The sequence below is a fragment of the Pogonomyrmex barbatus genome, unplaced genomic scaffold (assembly GCF_055798465.1).
Source record: "Pogonomyrmex barbatus isolate J1 unplaced genomic scaffold, ASM5579846v1 scaffold23, whole genome shotgun sequence".
Classification (NCBI taxonomy): Eukaryota; Metazoa; Arthropoda; class Insecta; order Hymenoptera; family Formicidae; genus Pogonomyrmex; species Pogonomyrmex barbatus.
In genome coordinates this window covers 836,188-860,268 of record NW_028297120.1, presented here as the reverse complement: position 1 = coordinate 860,268, position 24,081 = coordinate 836,188, and the positions used below count along the sequence as shown (strand labels likewise).

Genomic DNA, 24,081 nt, shown 5'->3' with positions numbered 1-24,081 from the left:
AGCAGCTTAGAAAAGTTAAAACGTCGATGCGGTTCTTCTCGACAAAGTTCTCAATTTGATAGAGGCAAATATTGACTGACTTTTTATACGATGCAATAAATTTGCATCGCATTCGAAGCAAAAATTGACGACTATCCACACCCTTGTAACATAAAGAAAACAGGTCGCAAAACCTATTGGTCCAACCACAATGCGCGATGCTCATCGAAATGAAGAACCGACCACGAGACCGCGGTAAATCGAAAAACAATGTGGAAACGGTAATCGGCAGAAAAGTAATTATCGCAGATAGAAGACTGCAGCAGAAAAAACTATTCTAAGCTAGAAAAATTTTAATATAACGTGAATAGAGCCAATAACGACATTAAATTATTGCACGTTAAATGATGATGATCGATATTTTAATGAAATTTTTAAGTTTTATTATTCTCAATGTGATAAAAGCATTTTATATTCACATCAAAAAAACTTCGAATTTTTAAAAGATATTTATTTCTCTCAAAGTTTATTTTAATTAAAATTTTATTTTTAAATGTTTTTAAATATTTTTTTTTTATAAAAGATGGTCTAAACATAAATTTTTTTAGTAAATTGTAAATAATATACAGTCTCTTTATTTCTTATTATGTTTTCTGAATACCTTTTTAATTTTTATAAATTTAGATTTCCTTATTGATATTTTCAAACTTGAAATTCTAAAAATTACAATTCTTGGATTTTTCGTTAATTAATTATTTGTGTATGGGAATAGATATACGTAGAATACCATATGCCGAATTACAAAAAAAGTTTTATATCATTAATACAGATTTTATTATATGTTGAAGAATTGCAAAATATATGATACATCAATCATATAATATCATATATACATGTATATAATAATAAGAGTAATGTTTTATAAAATAGAAGTAAATAAAAAAACCATTAATAACGATAGGCATTTGGCTTACCTTAAAATGAATTCTTGTGAACTTTTGATCAATTAATCAATTTAATTAAGATAAAATAAAATTGAATAAGAAAGGAAAATCTTCAAAATTTAGTGAGGCACAAAAATGCCAAAAATTCCAACTAAAAAAAGAAAAATCCATTAACTGCAACACAAGTTAGTCCTTAGTTTTCTTTAAAATTTCTGGATCTCCATGTGTTATGTACGAATGTGCGTGAAATGGTAAAAATTCCTCGTATCGAGTTGCACGTGCCTAAATACAACGTTAAGCCCCATCCTGGCACGCAACAGGAAACGTAAGTGGTTTCGGTGTTCGAACAATGTGCCTGAAAAAGCGTATAACATACAACAATGCGGGACAACCGCGACAGCCGGTGCGTACTGCGTTTTTACGCACGCATTTGGGAGTGTCGGTCGATATTGCACACGACATTAAATTTTTGTGTAATCGCGCACGAAATACCCAATGAGGTCGGAAACCCGCGTGCAGCGTTATCAAGTGTATAATTACGGAATCATCCTCTTCAAAATTTTAATGAACATTTTCATAAACGGTTACTTTTGTTGAAATTGTAGAATTGTAGGTTCATTTGTAAAAATATAAAAGAGACGCGAATTTTCTCCCTACGAATCGTACGTTAGATTGAAGTGTACATATGAATATTATCATTTATACATAAACACTACATTAAGTTAAAGAACCGTTATGATAGAGAAATTATTCTTCCACACATATACATGTGTAAATATTATTGAGGGCGGTAGAAATGACGAATGCCCAAACTGGTTTTTACCCAGGTAATTACTGAGAGATACAAAACCGTGTCTGGTTCATCACACGAAAAACCGGTTTCCCTGAAAGCAAGCAACTCTTTGTACTTCGCGCAACGTTGTCTACAGAGACTGAGAAGGCGGAAAAAATTGGCATGCTAAAAATTGGATAAAATATCAATGTGATGAGACGTAAACATAATGAATTAGAAAATTTGAATACAAAATCCAAATACACTTCCCTAATATGTTCATGCCAATATGCGCGTATAATCTCGTATTTATTTTATAAATATAAATCGATGTATATTTATTATCTATATATCCATTTTTTCCCTTCAAGTTTGAAATACGGTTATTTTAAATAAAAAACAATATATTGCAAGATGTGTATGATTAGATAGATATTGATACTTATTTACATGTATTATATAATAAAAGCAAAATGTAACAATCAAATCAAGTGTACAATAAAATTACATGACAAAGTAGATTTCTCTATATTTATGTACTATAGATAATATTCAATAGATAAATATGATATATGTATAATAACAAATTTATTCGTATTAAAAATGTAAGTAGCATACGATTAATTTTTTTATACAATTGGGGTTTTGATATAAATAATAGTATATGAGAAATGAATGCAATCAGAAAAATTTTTTCGAAAAAATTGGAATGACCAGAAAATTTGGTGACAAAAAATAAAAATACTTTTCAAAAAATGTATAATAAAGTGTGTGCACACACGTGCAAACGTGTGTTTTATCCCAGAATATAGTATTTTTTCAGACAGTTTGTATATAAGAAAGTATATCTTCTTTCAAATATCCTTTAGGTAGACTTTCCTTATCAGCTATATTCCAAGAAAATTCTAATATAGCTGTAGGAATTAATCGTAATTCTAAAAGTGTCTTTGTATGACATTCTTCTACTAGCTTAATTCCGTCCGGTGTTATCAGCAAAAAGGGCACTTTATCCTCAATTAAATTTTCAGCAACAAAGTCATTCACATTTTGGAACTTCTCGTGTACCGAGAAAGTACCTTGCAGTATTATTCCATCTGGAAATTTGATACGAAGTACAGCAAATTTATATCTTCTAAGTACACGCTGTTCATCCTTCTCTCTCATAGCTTTTGTTCTTAGCATTTGGTTTCTTTCTACAGCTTCCGTTCTGACAATAATAATCAACAATTTTACATTACATGTTAAAAATTCCGAATTCTGCCATTAAACATATTATGTATAAACGTACCTTAACTGTTGCTCTTTTTTTATTTCTTCCGCAGATATCGTGAAAAAGCTGGGCGGTAATTCATTCCGTATACGAGCTTGACTAGGCATTAATACTTGTAAATTCCTGTCTAACTCAATAGGAATGGGTTCTGCAGATCTTAATGCTTCATCTAACATTATAAGGTTCTCAATGTTACAATTATTAGGACTCCATACCAAGAAATCTTCCTCATTCTCATTATGCTGCAATTTTTTCTGTTCAAAACCAGCCGCTTTTAAGAAATCTAATGCTCCTTCAATAGGCAAAACCTTTTCCTACAAGAACATATATTATCATGTACATAAACAGTTTTAAAATTTATTAAAGCTATTTTAAGTTAATAAAATTTCATATTACCTGAAATATTCTATTACTCATCCTAATTTTCCAATATTTTTCAACATCAGGATTATTAATAATATTATCCAAATATTTGTCGAGTGTTTCTACACAGCTTTCAATTTTCTCTTTTCCAGAATTGCAACTTTGAATAATGAGACACGCTGTTAACCCTGCCTCCTCTCCTATTAACTGCTCATATAGAAATTCTCGTATTTTCTTTTTCCATTCGTCTCGTGATAATATTTCATCAGATAAATACGGACAACGGAAATATACATCAGTAACTGCAAAAATCGAAGGATCTACAATTTTCTCTTTTTTTTCTTTCAACGTTGCATCTTCGGTCTGCTGTAAGTTTTGTTGTGCTTTTCTTTCTAATTCCAATTCACGCTTGACCCGTGCTTGAATGGCAGCATATGACCTGTAAATATAAATAATGATGATATTAATCTGATTGACTGACAGAAAAACTAATAATTTTACTAATACTAAATAATAAATATATAAAATAATATAATAATATAATAATAAAATAATAAATAACAATAATCTCAAATGTTACACACGTGTTAAATAGTGGTTTATCGTTTTTCTTTGCTTCTAATCTCGCTAAAGCTGCTTGGCCTGCCGTCTTAGCCTCCTCTGTAGGTTCCGCTCTCCTAACTGGTTGTCTAGGCTCTGTTGAACTAGATATAGTACTGGTGGAGTCTGTCAATCTATAAGAATAAATTTAAAACTGTATGATTAAATATTATTAATTAATTAATTAGATATTATTAATTCATAGTTCGGATTGATGTTATCACAAAATCTATTTCAAAAATTTATATTATTATTTCAATTACTTGTATCCTTTCCCTGCTTTCATAAACTTCGCACTTGTTTTCTTCTTTTGAAAAAAAGACTTGATTTTATCAGTCATACTTGTCAGATATAAGATAACTGTTGCTGTCCAATAATAATCAATATATTTATAATATTTAATATATTACTCCGTTGATGAATTACAATCGTCAGCACCGTCTGAAAGATAAAACGTTTAAAAATCTTTACTAATTTATTTAAAAATTGTCATTGTTAATTCAATTATTTTTCAATTATTTTTTTCTGTTTATTTCTCAAATATGATTGGAATAAAATATAAAATAAAAGTACGGATATTGATATCTTACGATATGAAATTTCTAAGGCTTTATTAGGACAATCCTACCTGTTTTCATGAATTGTTCCGTAATTCTAGAGCCGTAAATATGCCAGGCAACGAAGATTAACGCCACGCTGCTTACGAATGTCAACAGGAAGACTTTGAGCAATTGTAGCTGGAAATCGTCGAACGACAATAATGCTTTCAATTCGTGATGAAATTCATGGAGCCTCAACGACGTCTCGTCATCGAAGATGACAATGTCATCGGAATTAAAGGTTAGACCGAATGTCGACAGCAACGATAACAGGTTGAGCACGCATTTATTGATCGCCTCCGACAAATAGTTCGTCCAAGGACACGAATCCTCACATGCGCCGCTCATCACATGAGCGAGAAATCTTTAACAAATTGACACTTATATTCGAGTCAATCTCAAATTTATCGAGATACCTTTCGTATGCACCTACGGCAATCCACAACTCAAAAGTGTGAAATTCGCTAAAAATGTCAGTCAAATCACAAACCGCAAGTTTCCTGTCATCTCATCGATGTATAGCATGGTTTAAAAGTCGCGACGTTCTCGATGAGTTTTGGAACGTGCAAGTATCACGAATTGATCGACGGAAATATTTTGATCCTGAAAAATGGCTTCTTCAATCAAACTTCAATTAACTTAATCGATAATTAATTTATTAAATAATATTTGGATTATTCTGTTGATATAACAGAATTATTAATTTTCTGTTATTTAATATCGAAAGGAAAAAATTAGAAATAGAAATAAAATATTCAAACAGCACAAATGATCATTATAAACTCAAAAAAAATTTCTTTCCGATAATTTAAGAAAAATTCTATAAAAGTATACATTCTGTGCTAAATTGAAGTAGCTCCGAAAGAAATCTTTTCCAATTCGTAAGTGTCGGTTCACAATAGATGATTTAAGCTTTAAGAAGTAAAAAATTGACCAATTATAATTGAATATGAAAAGAATAATCGACTATGATTGGCCAATTTCTTATGACTTAAAGATTAAATACTTATTGTGGACGGACACTAATGAGTTGGAAAAGAAATCGCGAATAATACATGGCACTATCGATCAAAATGGACGCGGCGAAGTTCCATTTCTCATAATTGAAAACTGTATGGGATAGAATAAAAGATACTACATCATGAGATTTTTAAATAATAATATTCTAATGAAATAATGATGAAATGATATTCTGAAACTCCTGATATCCTTGGGGATGCCTTGAAAGTAAATCTATAAAATGATTTTCAAGATAAAATAAAGTATTTTGACAGTACAATTTTGTTTCTTCAAATTCTGTATAATAATTAATTTAGGGATCTAATATTTTTCCGAGAAATATATTTGTTGAAATGTATTTATTAAGTATACTATCTAAAATTATTTCAATTTTATTGTTGAATTCTTATAAACTATAAAAATTTATTCTTTTTGTATTTGAAAATGAACTGAGAATTAGTAATATAAAAGTGAAATCCTACTCTTCCTTATAAATGTTTTTAGATCAGAAACTCTTTTAAGAATGGAAGAAGAATACATTTCATAATTTGGGAATTCAAAAAGAATTGGGAATTTAAAAACGAATTATTTTTTGGTTCTCTGTGCTATCTGGGTAATTACTTCATTTTTCTGTATTGTGTCTTGTATTATTCATTTTACAATAATTTACATATTTGTATCGTTTACATGAAAAAAATTCGTGTAAACATTACGTAAACAATACATAAAAAAAAAAAGAAACGCCCGTATAGGCGTAATCTTGAAATTGTACAACTCTAATCATTTTTGCTCTGATAACAAAGTTATCTCGTCGCGATTATATTTGAGTTGCGACATTGGATTCGAGGTGGCACTGAAAGTCGCGGCGCCACAAAGCGCTTTAGATTCGCGAGCTTTTGTTTCTATTCAGTCCTTGCTGAACAGTGACAGCGCTTTCCAGTGTTTCCCGTACTCTAATTGGAAGGCGCTACGTCTGTGTGGCTGCGAGTTCCGTTTGCCTCTTCTATCTGCCAATTGATTATCTGTAATGGCTATAGCGTGTATACTGTAATCGAATTATTATAGGTCCTCTGCGTGATCTCAGTGCGGTGTTGGGTGTTGGATACGTGTGAACGCACGCGAGAGAGAACCAGTGAGTATGGTTCAACAATACCAGTCGCCCGTGCGGGTTTACAAGCATCCCTTCGCTCTGGTCATGATGGTATGTTTATTACTATTCAGCCTTCAAACTTGGCTGTCATGAAATATTTATTGCATTTCATGCTCCTATGTGTCCTTCGCGACACATGTGCGATATCCCAGAAAATCCAATAAATGATTCCTCGTTACGAATACCTGTATTGAACTGTACAAAAGGCAGCAGCTTTTAAATATAATCTTTTTTTTTTTTTTTTTTTTTTTTCCAAATCTCAGCTGCAGGCATGTTTTTTTGTCCCTGATTTTTTTTTTTTTTTTTTTTCATGAAACATTAGTTAGCTTTATTGAATACTTATATTTTATATTATAATAAATTTATTATATTATATTTATATTATAATAAATATATTATAATAAATTATTATAATAAATATGAATAAATAAGAAGCTGAATTCTTATCTATCTTATTATCTAATTCTTATCTTTTTTTCTGCAGGCATATGAGCGTAGGTTTCCAACGTGTCCACAGATACCAGTTTTTGTCGGATGTGAAATTATGCTGGATGAGGAGAGCGAAGATGGTGCTGTTAGAACCACAGAGAGGCGGTGCAAATTAAATGTTGAAGCACCATATATCTTGAAAAAGGTTTGTCCATATAAGTATGAAAAATCAGATTGTCATATTCTGACATTCATAAGTATAAAAAATCAGATTGTCATATTCTGACATTCAGTCCTTCATTTATTGTAAAAATTTTATACTATCAATAAATATGAGAAATATGGGAGAATCTTTATTTTTAATACTATTTAATTTTCTAATAATTTAGAAAATAATGTAGCTAAAAATATTTCTAAAATTACTAAAATGATTTTTTATGTCTCGTAAAATCCGTGTTTATTATTATAGTTAGTAATTTATTTCAGATAATTGGTGTGGATTTTGTATACTTTATTCAAAGGAATGTTTTAAATAGGCGCAATAGTGTTTTAGAAATAGAAGCATACAATGAAAGCTTTGCCAGTAGAGTAACTGTTATTGAAAAATGTAAATATTTTGTAAGTATTTTTTATATATAAGTATTTTATATAAATAACATTTTATATATCTTATTATATGCGTAATTAAATTTAGTTATTTTTATAGATTTTTATTTTATATTGGAATATATTTTGTATTGAAAACATTTTCTAGCTTAGTATAACACAAATAATAAATAATCTAATGCTATTAATTATATATTTAGATTCATCCTGAGAATTCAGAATGGACTTGCTTTGAACAAACAGCAAGTTTAGATATTAAAAATTTTTTTGGTTTCGAAAATTCAATGGAAAAGCTAGCAATGAAGCAATATGCACAAAATATTGCCAAGGTAATGCATAATACTTTTTATTATTAATTTTGATATAATTGATAGAGATAATTTAAATAAAATAATATTTTCTCTTGATTTTATAAGATACGAGCACATTACATTTAATTACAGGGTAAAGAAATTATTGAATATTTCATAAACCAATTAAAAGAAGAAGGCATTACTTACGTTTCACCTTGGAAAGATCCACAAGAAGGATCTTCTGAGGAAGAAAAGTAAGTATAATATGTTAAATCATATTAAATATATAATACAAAAGGGTCTCTCTATGCACTCTCTTAATTGCATAATTTCACATTGCTTGTAAGGAAACATCATTATGGGCGAGCACTTCAGACTTCAAGAGCATATATACATACACATACACATACAAGTGATTGTTTCTGCAAAATATTTAAAGTCTTAATTGTAACATGTTACAATTTTAATTTCCAGCAGTAAACATTTAACACATTTTACCTAAATTCTATACTAACAATTTATATTGAGCAATATTTTCGGTCTGCAATGGTTGCTTTTTTTATATAGGAAAAATGTGGACGAAAATAGTGAGTTATATAGTGACAAAGAATTATGTAATACCGACAGCAAACTGCCCAGCAACAGAGGTATATTATTTAGTTATATATTATTTCGATAAATACAATATTATATGCAACTTATACTTCATTTTTCTTTAAAACATACACAGAGATGCAACTCTCGTCAGATTATATAGAGAGATACTTGGGAAAACTAGACATGCTACAGGAAAGTAAACTAGTGCAGCTTAGACATAGCATAGAAGAACTGAGGGGAAGTTCGGTACCGGGTTATGCAACGCTCCTACGGTTCCTGAGGGCTACGGAATTTTCAGTTGAAAAGGCTAGAGAAATGTTAACGCAATCTCTACATTGGAGAAAGAAACATCAAATCGATAAACTTCTTGATGAATATGAAATGCCACAAGTAATTAAAGATTATTTTCCTGGCGGCTGGCATCACTTTGATAAAGGTAGCTATAGAACTATTATTATACATTGATAAACTTGTTGCAAATGTCACACTATGCTAAGTTACGCTATGAAAAATAATAAGTCAATATATATGATACAAAAAATATCTGACGTAATATATTAATTATACATTCTGATGTAGATGGACGACCTTTATATATCTTAAGGCTAGGTCAAATGGACGTTAAAGGTCTACTCAAATCGATTGGAGAAGATGAATTACTATTATTGGTAAGTTAAATTTATCTTATAAAATGTTTTGAAATTAAAAATATCTTTCATAAATAATTAAATATGTTTTTTAACTCTTCCGTAGGCTTTACATATCTGTGAAGAAGGTCTACATTTAATGGAAGAAGCTACTACTGTTTGGGGTCATCCCGTCTCTCAATGGACATTATTGATAGATTTAGAAGGTTTAAATATGCGGCACCTATGGAGACCTGGCATAAAAGTACTAATATTTTAATAAAATATATTAATGATTACTTTCTTAATGTAATGATATAAGTATTTGAGTCTAATAATTTATATTTACTTGATTTACTTCAGGCATTGTTGAGAATAATAGAAATAGTAGAAGCAAATTATCCCGAAACAATGGGAAGGGTTTTAATCATACGTGCTCCAAGATGTTTCCCTATTTTATGGACACTTATCAGCACTTTTATTAGTAAATATTTTAATAAATAATTTACTTAAATTATATAAAATAATCTTTTTCTACTTCTAATTATATGTATATTAAAATTGCAGATGAAAATACTAGGAAGAAATTTATTTTTTATTGCGGTACAGATTATCAAGAACAGGGATCTGGAGGTCTTGGTGAATACATTAATCAAGAATTTATTCCTGATTTCCTCGGTGGTTCTTCAGAGGTAAGATACTAATTTTAATAATAAATATAATAATAATAAGTAAATATTACACTTGTTAATATGACTATTTTATATGCAAAATATAGATATAACGCTGTATTTATGCAAAAATCAAAATATTGTCATCATGTATCATAGAATATTTAACAGGTTTTATAATACAATTTTTATATTGTTAATTATCTATATTATTTTTAACTAATTATTTTTGTTTAAAGCGTAATATAAGTATGTAATGGACATTAATGTCAGTATATTATAATAATATGTTATTGATGTTACTACATTTCTTGGTAATTATATTACCAATATTTTATAAAATTTTTAATACTCTGAGAAAAAATAATAGTGCCGTTTTTTGTTTATTTTCGCTAAAATAATATATTGCGTGTTGAATACTAGGAAATGAATATATGCGAAGTCTATAATATGGTACCTCGAAGATTTTACATTTTCGACACAAACAGCGTAAGAAAACGATACGAAATTTGTATTAAATATGTTGTAGAAGTTTTTTTTTACAGCTAAGTTGGCTTTAGTGGAAAAAATGTGATGTGTTTATTTTAAAAAATGCACATTGTGTATCATTATATTATTAGGAATTTTATTACCAAAAAAATTGATCAGAAAATCATTGTATATAATATCAGCAGTTAGATACATAGGCATTGTCTCTATGTCATATTTATATGTTTCATTTCTATCATTCATCATTCACATCTGAGACATTTTAGATAAATCGTTTACTGTTATATAATTATTTATTCATTTATAAAATATAGGAATTATGTCAAGAATCTAAGTCGAAACATTATACATATACATATATGTGTATCATCAAATCTGAATATAGTTTGATATAATCAAGATCCTGTATATTTGTATGTAATGCACGCAAGTTTAAGCACTAATTCCAAAATATAAATAGATCGACACTGCGCGCACAAAAGTGAAGTAATTCTGCGTGCTCTTGCTAATTAAATTTCAGACTATTTTATACAGATTAAGCTTAAAAAATTTATCCATATGACAAATGATGTTATACGATTAATAATATGTTAAATTACATATTTAGCTGAATAATTCAAAAAAGTTATTAAATATCTGAAGTTTGATTAGCTATTAATTCTTGTAAAATTTCATTTTAAATGATTATATAAATAGCCTAAAGGTTTTTATGAAATATAAATTTGTTTGAAACTTTTTTTATTTTTGTTAAAATGTCAGACATATGTAATGGAAGGAGGAGTAGTTCCAAAAAAGCTATACAGAATGGATTTGGAAGGTACCTCTGGTGAACATGAGCACAGTCTGTATCATTCTATCAGCCTGAGCCGTGGCCAAACTCACCATGTGTTCATAGAATCGGATGATCCGGGTGCTGTTCTAACATGGGATTTTGATGTGATGCGGCATAATGTTGTATTTACAGTACTTCATAAATCTCGAAGTGAAAACAGTGCTATTGCAGGTATGTTTCATTACTAGATACAAATTTAAAATGAAATACAAATAATATTCTTTTCACTACTTAAGATATAAAAATATATATATATCATAACCTAAGTTATAACATAAACCATGATTATTTTTTATAGAGCTTCCAGAGCTTGCAATAGGTGGTGATCACGAAATTGTTGCTACAAAAGAACTGAAAGATAATTATATTAAAGTTGAACATAGTGTAGTTTGTCATGATGGTGAAAGTATCCAAGTACGTATACATATAATTCATATATTTGATAACAAGACAAAAATGTACAAAGATATATTTCCAATATAATCTAATTTTCTTATTCTTCTTCTAAATCATAATTTATTTAAATTTTTAAATTAGAATTTATTATTTCTTTTGTATTAAATATTGAATTAGAGAAAAAGTCTTTTTACATATAGCTGACAGATGGAGATCTAGTCGATTTTTTATGTGCCACTATTGTATGTATTATATATTGTTGGAAAGGTGTTATTTCAAATAAGAAGGGAGAGTGTGCGTCATGGGGCTCGACCACGAACGTGAAAGTTCGCAATTATTTTTGCGAAAAATATCACCTCAGGATCAGAAAAATATCACTTCAGGAATCAAACTTGGATCTCCTGCTTACTGGGCAGGCATCTTATCCTTTCGACCACAGAGGCATGTGATGATATTTATTACAATAATTATTATGTTATAATATTTTGAAATAGATTAATCATAGATTTGAACGATATTGATGCATTAAATCAAAATTGGAAATGAGTGAAAATCAGGAACATTTCCAACGCATATTTTTTTATTATAAAAAAAAGGGAGAACGCTGCGCAAGCCATAGAAAAAATTTGTCATGTTTATGGAGAGGATGCTCTAACTAGACAAACAAATTGGCAGCAAATTGATTTCGATGTCAAAGATGCACATCATTCTTGTCGGCCTATTGTGGAAAATGTCGATGAAATCTTCCAAAAAATTGAAGAAAATCATCATGTAAGCAGCTATGACATAGCTAAGGAGCTAAATATTGATAAAACTGTTTTGAGACACTTGGGTAAAGCTGGATACACAAAGAAGCTCGATGTTTGGGTGCCACATGATTTGACGGTAAAAAATTTAATGGATTGAATTTCCATTTGCGAATCGTTGTTGAGACAAAACGAAATTGAGCTTTTTCTGAAAAAAATTGATAATGGGCGATGAAAAGTGGATAACATATGATAATAATGTTCGTGAAAAAGATCGTGGTCAAAATGAAATGAGATACCACAAATAATCGCAAAGCCCAGATTGACGCCAAAGAAGGTGATGCTGTGTGTCTAGTGGGATTGGAAAGGAGTCGTCCATTATAAACTGCTGTCGCCAGGCAAAGCAATTGATTTTGATTTCTATTGTCAACTAATGCGATTGGAGCAATCTATTCAGGAAAAGCGGAAATTATTATATATTATATATTATATTTTATTATATATTATATATTATATATTATAGAATTGATCAATAGAAAAAGCATTGTCTTCCATGACAACGTCAAGCTATACACATCTTTGGGTGCTTTCCATTTAGTGACACAAGTCGACACAAGTATCGTTCTATCTTTCTTGGCATTCAATGATTAACAAGAATAAAATCCGTTCGATAAAAATTAAGAGATCTTGGCTGGGAAGTTTTGATGCATCCACCATATAATCCTGACCTTGCATCGTCCGATTATCATTTGTCTCGGTCTTTGCAGAACTTCCTTAATGAAATACTTGACTTCAAAGGAGACTGTGAAAATCATTTATCTTGGTTTTTTGCCGAGGAATCATAGAAGTTCTACACCAATAATAATGATTCTACCTCTGAAAAACGGCAAAAGATCATCGATCAAAACGGCACATATTTGACTTAATAAAAAGTTTGTAAATAATTTTAAAAAATGTTTCAATTATGCTCCAACTTGTAAAAAGACTTTTTCCTAACTCAGGATATATTTATTTATTGTTTTTATACAGTTATTAATTCTTTTTTTATTATAGGGAACTCATATCATGCAAGATACAGGTACTTATGTATTACAATGGCAAAATCAAGAAGATCAAGCTGAATTTCTTCCATCTATTAGTTCTCATAAGGCTCAACTTATGTATTTTTATGAAACATTACCATCTGCACATTACAGGTATTTATACATATATAATACATTATTATACACACATATATATATATATATATATATATATATATATATATTATACATATATTATACATATATATTTATACATATACATATATAATACATATACACAATGTAGTATAGTATATATTTTTTATCTATATTTAATACAATTTTATAATGGCATCTTTAATTGATTAATTTTAGAGGTTCTATGATGAGTTTGCAATCAGCCATTAGTGGAAGGTCAGAGGCTAGTTCATCTTTATCCAGATGAAAAGCAATGAATATGGATGTTGAGTTATAGGAGACATGAAATTTTATTCATAATATTTTATATGCAATATGCATTATGAAAACACGAATCTCGTTTATTTTTAATTAACGAGGCTAAAATGCAAATCATATTTTAGTCTAATATTTTAATCTTGTTGACGCGATAAAGCCTCTTTATACATCATCAATCCAAATATTATTCCAAATCTCAAGCCTAAAATACTCATCTCAACAATTGTATAACGAACGTTATCATATTACATATAGTTGTTAAACAATAATACAATATATAATAATGTTGTCCATTTAAACTTTATTTTTTCATATAAAGATAAATTAGATGAAATTTAATACTCGTAATAAAGTCATGTACATTTTATAGATTATATTGCAATTTAAACAGAGACTCATTGCAAAAGTACATTAGTTTCCAATTCTAAAGTAAATAATTCAAATTATGCAAGTGAATTGTGATTTAATATTAATTTATATACATATATTTATATAAAGAACACGGGTAACGGAAAATGTTCTTCCCTTATAAACTTACATTTTACTAAGATTTTGTCTTCAGAAAAGATGCATAAATAAACTAATTTTTATAGCAGTATAGTTTATAGTAGCTTTATATCATAGTAAAACATTCTATTGCCGAGTAATGGAACACATATTGTATTTAATTGTATTTAATTGTGTATGTCATTTTTGACATACTTCCATAAAACATCATAGTAAAAATAAAAAGTAATAAAATAATAGTAATAAAAAGATTAATAGTTGTAGAATTGCAAGTTAAGTAGAGAAACAATAAGAAAAAAATTATAATACAGAATATGTTTATTATATTGTTTATATATGTATAAATTAAGTTAATTATATATACTATATTATATACTATAGTAAATATGGTAACTAGTTTTAAATTAAGCTACCTAAAAATTAGTAAGAACATATAAAATATTTGGTAATAAATTTATATATTATGTGCCAAAACAAATATTCAAATATTTTCAGTACAAATAAAGTTTTCAATGAATGTGAAAAAAAATTGATTTTAAGATTTACAATATAATGTTACAGAATAAAGTTATTATGATTTATTCATCAAGTGTAAATGTATAAATGTTTTGGCAGATAATATCTTATTGTTAATTTTCTGGTAGCCTACAAGAGTCAAATAATTATAAATATAAATTATTTAATGACAAAAATTAACATAAAGATGTATAGATAACGAATGTATGTAAGATAACGAAAATTAATTCTAAAAAGCAGGATATCTGAAACAAATATTGTAAATAACTAATAGTCAATTATAATAATATAAAAATAATGTTAAAAATGCTCATATTTTAGATGATAAATATTATATAGAAATAATAGCAGAGAAAGCTTTCACATAAGTAATTATCTTTAATTATCAAGATTTAACTTGTATAAGAACACAAACTCTTAATTAATTGTATTGAATAGAAAGATCCTTCCATCTTCTTCTTAACAAATTCTGTCTTGATAATTATCGATTGTGATATAGAAACAACCTATTACGTAAGGAAACAACCTATTTTTCAAATACAGATTTTTAGAGTAAATAGAACAGATGTGATTTTACTAGAATAGTATATGGTAAAATAAAATTATATGACCGGCCAATATTTATTAAACAGTTAAAAATATCATAAGTATCACTCATCACTAGAATTCAACTAATTGTTTAAATTGTAGTTGTAGTATGCGTGAAATATAGATTAGAAATATAGATTATTATTATATGAAAAAAAGTAAAAAAAAAAGTATTTATACAATTTTTGTCGTTCGAACAAGAAAGAAGAAATTTATAGTATTTATTACTATTTGATGATATGTAACTTGCGTCTTCTTTGCAGTTAGAAACTATAATGATAATTCATAAATTACGATTGTCTCGAAGTAAAAGAAAAATGACATATGTTACTGATTTGAAACATTACATGCATAGTGACGTAGCTAATAAGTATCGTTATTTCGATTGTCACGAACAATGTTGAAGGCAATAAAATTCGAAGGAATTTATTCAAGAATTATTATTAAGTATAGAAAAGCTGCTTTCAAGTTTTTAATATTAATAAGTAAATGTAATATATGTGATACATCTTAGGGGAAATTTTCCCAGATTAGGATAAATAAAGTAAATAAGAATAGTTTTAACATTCTTTTTGGTTTTTTTATAACATTATAATTCATACTACGAGCAGGTTATATGCTTAATAATTGTATGTTTACAAATATCTGTTTATATGTATGAAATATTTCGACATTACTAGACTAGGATAAACAATATACATGGTATATGTTCCTAGAATTATATATCTTTATATATCATGCCTCTCAAGTTTTCATTATACTTTTCAATTCATCTTAAGGAATAAATTACAAAATTATTATTTCATATGAAAAGTTGTTAAATATATTAAAAAGTCGCTCTTTGGGTAAAAACAAAGAGGCGAAGTACAAAAATTGTACAAAAATCGTATTTCTTTTTACGTATAGCGTTACATCTTTTTGCAGTATGAGTATCTGTTAAAATCTGTTGTTTGAAAATTCAATATAGATATATTTATATATAAAACCCCAGAAAATCTTTATGTTCGAGATATTTCTTAATATATTTTTCATATCTGATACGCCTTTGAACAAATGACGACATTAAAATGTAAACAATGTATATATAATAATATATACTTATTGTTATAATAAATTATATTTTTTTCCTTCTCATAGGAAATTAAAATAAATCATACGGATATATTTCCACTTTTCTCCATTTTACATGAGATATCTTATTCATAATATCTTTTAAAGAGAGTATACTGAATGTATATAGAAGTATGCAGAATATTTTAAACAAATTTAGTTTCTAATTGACAGATTATTAATATTTAATAATATCATATTATATATGCAAATATTAGGCAAATTGGAATATTTTTCTATTTTATAATCTCCAATGATTTTTAGACATCATGCGCTATGCACTTTAAAAAGTAGATTACTTTATCACAATAATTTTAATAACAATATAAAACGTATACTAAAATAATTAATAATTATGTCTGAAGTCTGGTATAAGAAAATGTTCTTTAAAAAATATTTTAGAGAAAATAACTTTTTTTATATTGAATAGTATGAATATTCGTATGATTAGGAAAGATTTTGGGAAGTTCCCCAATATTTTTTTTCAGAAGTATTAATTCTTTTAAACAATTGAAATTAGAATATATAATTACAAAAATCGATATTATGTCTATGTATGTCTTTGACTATAAAATTATAAAATAAGTAGATTTAATGATTACAATACACTAAAGAAGATGCATACAATATAATAATTCTTGATAAAAATTCACATACGCGCGCGCGCGCGCGCGCACACACACACACACACACACACACACACACACATATATATATATATATGAAGAAAGATTATCTATATCATTATAGTCAAAGATATATAACTAAATGCAACATTATTATACTTTGGCATCTCTTTTTAAACTTCTTTATAAAGGTGCTAATAATATCAGATTAGCATAACATCTATTTACTTCAGCCTTGAAATAAACAAAGAAATCAACTTTTTCAACTCCATGATTCAACATTATCTTATATGCATTGAATTAATTTCTACGTATTACTTCATAGAGAGAGGTTGCTACTTATTGTAATATTTGGCAGAAAAATAGATTGGATAGGCAAACCTCCTTAAAGTATAATATAAAATAAATATCTGATAAACAATAAAAATCTCTTTTGGCATATTTTTAAGTACTGGTAACACCTTTACGAGCTACTAAAAGATTTAATACTGGATGCTTTCTTATGTAAGAAACTGCTTTCTTGTGAGTTACCATTGTAAAGTCGTATCCGTTACACTGTAAAATTTTGTCATGCATCCTAAGACCACTTTTTGCTGCTGGTGATCCATCATGAACTTCTGTTACATATATACCCTGAAAAAAGATTCATGTTTATTATAAATTTTTTGTTATCTCAAAATTGTATAAATTAGATAAAAACAGTATGTTTTAAGTGTAATACAATATCTCTTACATTGTCTGTATATCCTTGTGGACTTTTTGTAAAGTCCTGGTCAATGCCACCACCGATTTTAAATCCACACTTCATTACTTCTTCGCCATTTTCATTGATTTCTGTTTCTTTATGTAATGTAATTGGTATCTATAACAAATATGTATTTCAAATATATTTCATATTCATCAAATGTTAAAATCACTTCAAGAGGTTAAAGTTACTCCAGTTTATGATATCTGTTTTAAATTTGGATAACCTTTAGCTGCTTTTTACTATAAAATTCGATACATTTTTAAAACAATTTTTCGAAAACCAAGTCATTTTCGATCAAAATTAATTTACTCCAATTAAATTAACTTAATTCACCTCGGTAAAAAAAAACATGAATAGACCAAGATTCATCTAAAATGTCTGTCGCTGTCACACAAGCTTTTTACAACTACTATCATTTATTCATTCATTTATTTACGTATAATATAAATATCTATAATATAAATTTCTTTGTAGGTAAATAAAAATTTTGAAATATTGTACTGTTATAAAATAAAAAAGAAGAGGACAAGTATTCGGGATCATCAAGGATAACTACGTGACAGAATTAATAAAGAATACGTACGCTTAGGCACTCCATCGCGGTACCCGGCTGATGTTGAAAGGCCATTTTCGCGCACATAATCGAGCGACTCGAACTCTACTACGCGCTCTTTCTTTTTTTTTTTTCTAATAAATTCTCACGGATAACTCACGTGGAGACAATCGTTCACGCTTCCGCAACGCAACTAAGTAACTAATTTTTGGCACGTTCCTTGGCAACGTGTAATCTCAAAGAACGAGGAACCACGAGGAACTACTGAATGTGGGAGCAACAGAAGTTGTCAATCATGGATGGTGAACAGATGATCGCTAGGCGAGCCTATACCTTAAGGCCGTTACATGGGCTGCGTTCCGATATTCACTCACCAGTACTGAAAATATATATAGTTCAGGTCACGTATATTATAGATTTTACTAGTACTGGCAGTGAGTGTCGGAACGCAGCCATGATGAGCGTCGAGCGTCTGCGCAGAAGATCATTGCGCAAAATTTTCTAAATTTCCAGATTCCAGTTTCTTGCTGCTAAAATTATAAGCAACTTCAATTGAAATAAGAAAGATTAAAGAATGAAATAAGAAAGATTTCTCTTGTATTTTCATTATTACTATTACTTTTCTTACTAAATAATGTTACAAGAGAAAAAAAAAACTAATATGAACACATATGAATATATTTCGTATTTAACTATATATGTTTATTATATTTATATATTTATATGTATTTATATATTTTTTTATATGAAAAATTTTTACTGGGTAGTGTAAAATAATTGCAAAACTGAATAAATTAATTCTTTATTAAAATTTACTTCGTATGTTTGTTTATCTTCGTATGTTTGTTTATCTTTTTTTTTTTAAACTTTTTTAAATTATCTTAGATGTTATATATGGTGTTAACATTATGTTTCCTAAAAATATAATGTTAATATAATGCTAATACAATGTTTACTAAAAATTATATCATCGATTACAATTGCGCCCGCGACTCAGATTTAGAGCTGAGAAAGCATTTAGCATTCCCGATCGCAGTAGAGGTGAACGAACAGAGCGAGAAGGACGACATTTTCTTTTCTCGCTCGATGCCCCGAACTTAATGAGCGCGCGTAGATACATTATGCGTAACATACGAAGTTGTACGCGTATTGAAGCACATTTGGACCGCGTACTCCGTCTCTAGATATATTCGTGTGTATAATAATTATTCGTGGCAGTGTTATCTCATTATACATATTATCTTATAATAAAATACTTTATAAATAAATATCTTATAATAAAAATATTAATATTAATATCTTATAATAAAAAAAAAATATATATATATATATATATATATATATATATAATTGCCGCGAATAATCGATAATCATTATATACACGAATATCTAGAGACGGAATACGCGGTCCGAATATGCTTCAATGCACAATTTCATATGTAAGGCATAAATGACCGCGAGTGTACATACGCGGATAGATGGAGCGTCTTTGTGTGTGTAAGTGGAGGGAGAAAATCGCCAGCGTGCTCGGGGACTGATGTTATATTTTTAATATTTATATATTCCTTTAATAATATTTCTTCTAATGTTTTTTTTCGTAATAAATAAAATACTTATTTAAGATACTTTTGTAATTTTTTTATACTTTTATTGTATAGTATACCTTTGTTTAGTTTTAATTAAGTTAATCAATTGTAATTAAGTGTGCGTACGTGCATTACTAAATAAAAAAAATCAGAATTTTTCTATAAAAAAAAAACAGATTTCCTCTTATATAACAAAAAATTTTTCATATAAGTACATATATAAATAATATACTTATACATAATATATATAACTTATATATAATATATAACCATATACGAAATTTGTCAATATATATTCATATAGTTTTTTTTTGTAAAATTTCTCTTTGATATCAGAAAAATAATACTAGTAATGGGAAGAAGAAATAATTAAAAAGATAATTTCCGCAGTTTTTCCTCTGTAGAAAGTTTCAGTTTGAAAAATTGAAAAAAATTGTCTATATATATATATATATATACTTTTAGTCATAAATATATTTGATTATATATAGGCAATTTTTTTCTCCAAAATTAACTTAACTTTCGGTGTCAGGAAAAAGGCCGGGATAGCCGTTCTTAGGTTACTCTCTGCTGGAACCCATGTCCACTAGCGCCTCTACAGGTGGACATTGAACTACGTAGTCAAGTCATGAGTATTGCCGACGAATAATATGCCATCTTTGGTTTTGTTCCATGCTAGGTCCATGATTTTTCGTTTCATTTCATGCTATATCCATGTGTTGGAAGTTCGTACTCGTGCTAATTATACAGTTTAGACCCCTCACCTCAAAATGGATCTAACTATGCTCTTTCAACGCGTTTTTACACAAAATGAAAGAATCTGACAGAAATAAGCGGCACTCTGTCCTGCAAAGCGAAATATTAAAGTTGATTATCCAGGTTAGAAACGAAGTATAAAGCTACTAGTTTAAAAGAAAAGAAAAGAAAAGAAAAAAAATACTGTATATATAAAACAGAAACGAATAGAAACAGAGGTAATTATTTAGAATATCTTTACTTCTGATTTTGATAAAATTGAGCTCAATCGATGCAATTTTATTCAAAAGAAACAGATATTAAGATAATTATTTAGATAAATAATTTGAGAGACTCTGCCAAAACACTGTCAGATTTTGCAAACATTAGCAAGATGCTGAAACATAATTTCTTAAAGACATCATGGTGTAAATTACGCACGCGGTATGTACATAAAAATGCCTTTCTCTCAGAGGCACCTAAAAGTAAAGAATGTGAAGTTGCAAAGATACGTAACATTGGCATATTGGCACATATTGATGCTGGTTAGTATTGTTCTTGTAATAGATAGAATGTACTTGATTTGTTTTCTTTAATTAACGTTAAATACATTTTTCTTTAGGAAAAACAACTACAACTGAAAGGATGCTATATTATTCGGGTCTTATCAGAAATATGGGAGAAGTTCATCATGGTAATACTGTGACTGATTATATGGAACAGGAACGTCAGCGTGGCATAACAATCACTTCAGCTTCTGTTACATTCAATTGGAAAGATTATCACTTCAATTTAATAGATACTCCTGGTCATATTGATTTTACCATGGAAGTCGAACAAACTTTGCAGATATTAGATGGTGCGATTGTAGTCCTAGATGGTTCTGCTGGTGTAGAAGCCCAGACATTAACAGTTTCCAGACAAGCAGATAGATATAATATACCTCGAATAATCTATGTTAATAAAATGGACAGAGCAGATGCTGATTTTGATATGAGTATACGATCTATTGAGTCTAAATTAAATGTCGAAACTTTGCCTACACAGATCCCTATAAAGGAGGCAGGAGTTTTAGAAGGTATTATAGATGTGATAACTATGGAAAAATTAACATTTGATAAGAAACATCAGGGTATAAATTTAACAAGAACAAAAATCACCAAGGACAACGATGGAAAACTATGGGATATTGTTAGTGAGAGACGACGAGTATTAACTGATAGATTATCCGGTCTGGATGACGAATTAGCAGACATTATTATAGAACAAGAATCCCTGGAAAATGTGCAGCCACAAATGTTGATCGAGTCTTTACGCAGAGTCACCATAAACAGGAAGGGTGTGCCTGTAATGTTAGGAAGTTCCTATAAGAATATAGGAGTGCAACCTTTGATGGATAGCATTATTCTTTACCTGCCGTCGCCAACAAGTGTAAATCAACCGAATCCGTATGAATGTTTTGAAAATAATCTGGCAGCCAGAGTCTTCAAAATTGTTCATGATAAGCAGAAGGGCCCAATCACTTTCTTCAGGATTTACTCGGGCAATATGAAGAGGAATCAGAAACTGTACAATATGATGCGCGAAAAAAACGAGCAATGTACTCGCTTGTACGTCGCTTGCGCTGACGATTATGAGGAAGTAGCCGAGGTGAGTTACGGTAATATCGCAGCAGTGAGTGGGCTGAAGAGCACCATCACAGGTGACTTAGTGACGACGAATGTATCTACAGCCAACCGCGCTAAACAGAATATGCTAAAGAAGAATCCAAATCAGCTGGACTATGTAAATAATTTCTTTACGTCCAGAATGAGTTTGCTCGATCCCGTTTTTTTCTGTTCTATAGAACCGCCCTCCCTTTCGGCGCAGTCTGCCTTAGAAACCGCTCTTCAGGAACTGCAGAGAGAAGATCCTAGCTTGCATGTGAAAAATGATCCGGAGACAGAACAGACTGTTCTCGGGGGGATGGGAGAACTGCACATAGATATCATCAAGCAAAGAATCAGGACGGAGTACAAAATCGATGTAGATCTCGGTCCCTTACAGATTGCTTATAAGGAAACGATTCAGGATGCCGTTAGAGATACGCTGTCCATGGAGCACAAAATGAATCAGACGATGCACAAAGTTACTATCACTATGTCTTTAATTCCGAACTATGAGGGAAAAGAGAAACTGCTTCTGGATAGGTCTCCAGAAAACGCTTCGAATATTGATAGCATTCATCCGCGAGTAATGAGTGCGATTAAAAACGGCGTAAATGCTGCATTGTTACATGGTGTGAAATTAAGTTGTCCGGTGATTAATGTTGGCGTCAAGCTGCATTGGCTGGAAGTAACACGTCATACCTCGGATATTATTATTTCCGCCGCTGTCTTACAATGCATTCGAAAGGTCAGTATATATATATATATATATATATATATATATATACCTTAAATTTTCAAACATTTTATTAATTAAAATATTACCTGACATATCAACTATTAATTATTATGTTACCATTTTGTTATATTTTATCATATATGATATCTTATGTTTAGAATTATCCGATAAATTGCGTTATGTTTAATATATATGAAAATTTTTCACATATTAAGATATCCTCTATATAAAATATATATAGAGGAATAAATTATAATAAAAACGAATTCATTATAATAAAAACAAAGATTACTTTTGTCTGTTTAAAAACACAAAATGTTAAGATATTCAATTTTTAGTAAAAATGTTGATATGATGTACGTTTTACGTGTGCGCAGTTACTCCAAAATGGAAATAGTTTGTTACTAGAACCCATAATGCAATTGGAAATCATTACATCGGAAGAGTATTCCTCACGTATCAATGCTGATCTTACTCGTAGACGAACGACGATACAACAAATTGATATACGTGGCAATAATAAGGTAAAAGTTTCTTATTTGTAATTGTAACTATTTTATTATTTGATGAATTATATATACGACTAAAGATTCGCATTTTATTTCACAGGTGATCAGAGTTCTTGCGCCATTATCAGAATTAATGGGATACTCAACAACATTGAGAATTATCTCATCTGGCAATGCAACATTCTCAATGGAATTTAGTCATTATCAATTAATGAGTCCAACCGACGAGGAGGAAGCTATTAAAAAATCCAAAGGATTCTAAAATAATATAAACAATGAATAAAGTGATAATATTACCGAAAATACAATTTCACTTCGTTTTATTGACTCAATCTAATCAAAATATATTGCAACATTATCATTGGTGCGTTACAAATCT

At 29.0% G+C, this 24,081-nt stretch overlaps 4 protein-coding genes across 6 annotated transcripts; 2 read left to right on the top strand and 2 right to left on the bottom strand.

Moving 5' to 3' along the window:
- Window positions 1-2,102: 2,102 nt before the first annotated feature.
- Gint3 (GDI interacting protein 3) lies at window positions 2,103-5,065 on the bottom strand. Of its 2 annotated transcripts, XM_089078459.1 has the most exons (7): window positions 4,944-5,065; window positions 4,557-4,891; window positions 4,192-4,369; window positions 3,913-4,062; window positions 3,362-3,767; window positions 2,984-3,279; window positions 2,103-2,902 (listed from the first exon to the last, which is right to left on the bottom strand). In XM_089078459.1, the coding sequence occupies exons 3-7, from the start codon at window positions 4,266-4,268 to the stop codon at window positions 2,515-2,517; spliced, it is 1,317 nt and encodes a 438-aa protein (XP_088934585.1). In that variant the 5' UTR covers window positions 4,269-4,369; window positions 4,557-4,891; window positions 4,944-5,065; the 3' UTR covers window positions 2,103-2,514. The 2 variants fall into 2 exon arrangements, with proteins under 2 accessions (XP_088934585.1, XP_011632864.2); XM_011634562.3 differs by having other exon boundaries at window positions 4,557-5,039.
- Window positions 5,066-6,433: 1,368 nt separating this feature from the next.
- On the top strand, window positions 6,434-16,016 carry retm (real-time). 2 transcript variants are annotated; one of them, XM_089078506.1, is made up of 16 exons: window positions 6,434-6,727; window positions 7,161-7,310; window positions 7,592-7,723; window positions 7,912-8,040; window positions 8,155-8,258; window positions 8,352-8,480; window positions 8,572-8,651; window positions 8,735-9,037; window positions 9,181-9,269; window positions 9,355-9,492; window positions 9,591-9,711; window positions 9,795-9,919; window positions 11,147-11,390; window positions 11,518-11,633; window positions 13,415-13,557; window positions 13,759-16,016. In XM_089078506.1, exons 1-16 carry the CDS (start codon window positions 6,665-6,667, stop codon window positions 13,826-13,828), a joined length of 2,136 nt encoding a protein of 711 aa, XP_088934632.1. In that variant the 5' UTR covers window positions 6,434-6,664; the 3' UTR covers window positions 13,829-16,016. The 2 variants fall into 2 exon arrangements, with proteins under 2 accessions (XP_088934632.1, XP_088934633.1); XM_089078507.1 differs by lacking the exon at window positions 8,352-8,480 and having other exon boundaries at window positions 6,435-6,727.
- On the bottom strand, window positions 16,017-18,840 carry LOC105424367 (tax1-binding protein 3 homolog). Its single transcript, XM_011634559.3, has 3 exons — window positions 18,518-18,840; window positions 17,920-18,048; window positions 16,017-17,819 (listed from the first exon to the last, which is right to left on the bottom strand). The coding sequence occupies exons 1-3, from the start codon at window positions 18,572-18,574 to the stop codon at window positions 17,631-17,633; spliced, it is 375 nt and encodes a 124-aa protein (XP_011632861.1). The 5' UTR covers window positions 18,575-18,840; the 3' UTR covers window positions 16,017-17,630.
- A 1,883-nt stretch (window positions 18,841-20,723) lies between these two features.
- Window positions 20,724-24,010, top strand: mRRF2 (mitochondrial ribosome recycling factor 2). The gene is made up of 4 exons (XM_089078505.1): window positions 20,724-21,353; window positions 21,431-23,202; window positions 23,571-23,717; window positions 23,803-24,010. The coding sequence occupies exons 1-4, from the start codon at window positions 21,203-21,205 to the stop codon at window positions 23,962-23,964; spliced, it is 2,232 nt and encodes a 743-aa protein (XP_088934631.1). The 5' UTR covers window positions 20,724-21,202; the 3' UTR covers window positions 23,965-24,010.
- The last annotated feature ends 71 nt before the right edge of the window (window positions 24,011-24,081 follow it).

Excerpts from the sequence above, each read along its gene's own strand:
- Gint3 (XM_089078459.1), bottom strand. The coding sequence starts at position 4,268 with ATGACTGATAAAATCAAGTCTTTTTTTCAAAAGAAGAAAACAAGTGCG. Across the intron at positions 4,063-4,191 it reads AAAGCAGGGAAAGGATACAA|ATTGACAGACTCCACCAGTA; the intron begins GTAATTGAAATA and ends TTATTCTTATAG. Across the intron at positions 2,903-2,983 it reads AAAAAAGAGCAACAGTTAAG|AACGGAAGCTGTAGAAAGAA; the intron begins GTACGTTTATAC and ends TATTATTGTCAG.
- retm (XM_089078506.1), top strand. The coding sequence starts at position 6,665 with ATGGTTCAACAATACCAGTCGCCCGTGCGGGTTTACAAGCATCCCTTC. Across the intron at positions 11,391-11,517 it reads TGAAAACAGTGCTATTGCAG|AGCTTCCAGAGCTTGCAATA; the intron begins GTATGTTTCATT and ends TATTTTTTATAG. Across the intron at positions 13,558-13,758 it reads TTACCATCTGCACATTACAG|AGGTTCTATGATGAGTTTGC; the intron begins GTATTTATACAT and ends GATTAATTTTAG.
- LOC105424367 (XM_011634559.3), bottom strand. The coding sequence starts at position 18,574 with ATGTGCGCGAAAATGGCCTTTCAACATCAGCCGGGTACCGCGATGGAG. Across the intron at positions 18,049-18,517 it reads CCGCGATGGAGTGCCTAAGC|ATACCAATTACATTACATAA; the intron begins GTACGTATTCTT and ends TATTTGTTATAG. Across the intron at positions 17,820-17,919 it reads CACAAGGATATACAGACAAT|GGTATATATGTAACAGAAGT; the intron begins GTAAGAGATATT and ends ATCTTTTTTCAG.
- mRRF2 (XM_089078505.1), top strand. The coding sequence starts at position 21,203 with ATGCTGAAACATAATTTCTTAAAGACATCATGGTGTAAATTACGCACG. Across the intron at positions 23,203-23,570 it reads TCTTACAATGCATTCGAAAG|TTACTCCAAAATGGAAATAG; the intron begins GTCAGTATATAT and ends ACGTGTGCGCAG. Across the intron at positions 23,718-23,802 it reads ATATACGTGGCAATAATAAG|GTGATCAGAGTTCTTGCGCC; the intron begins GTAAAAGTTTCT and ends TTTATTTCACAG.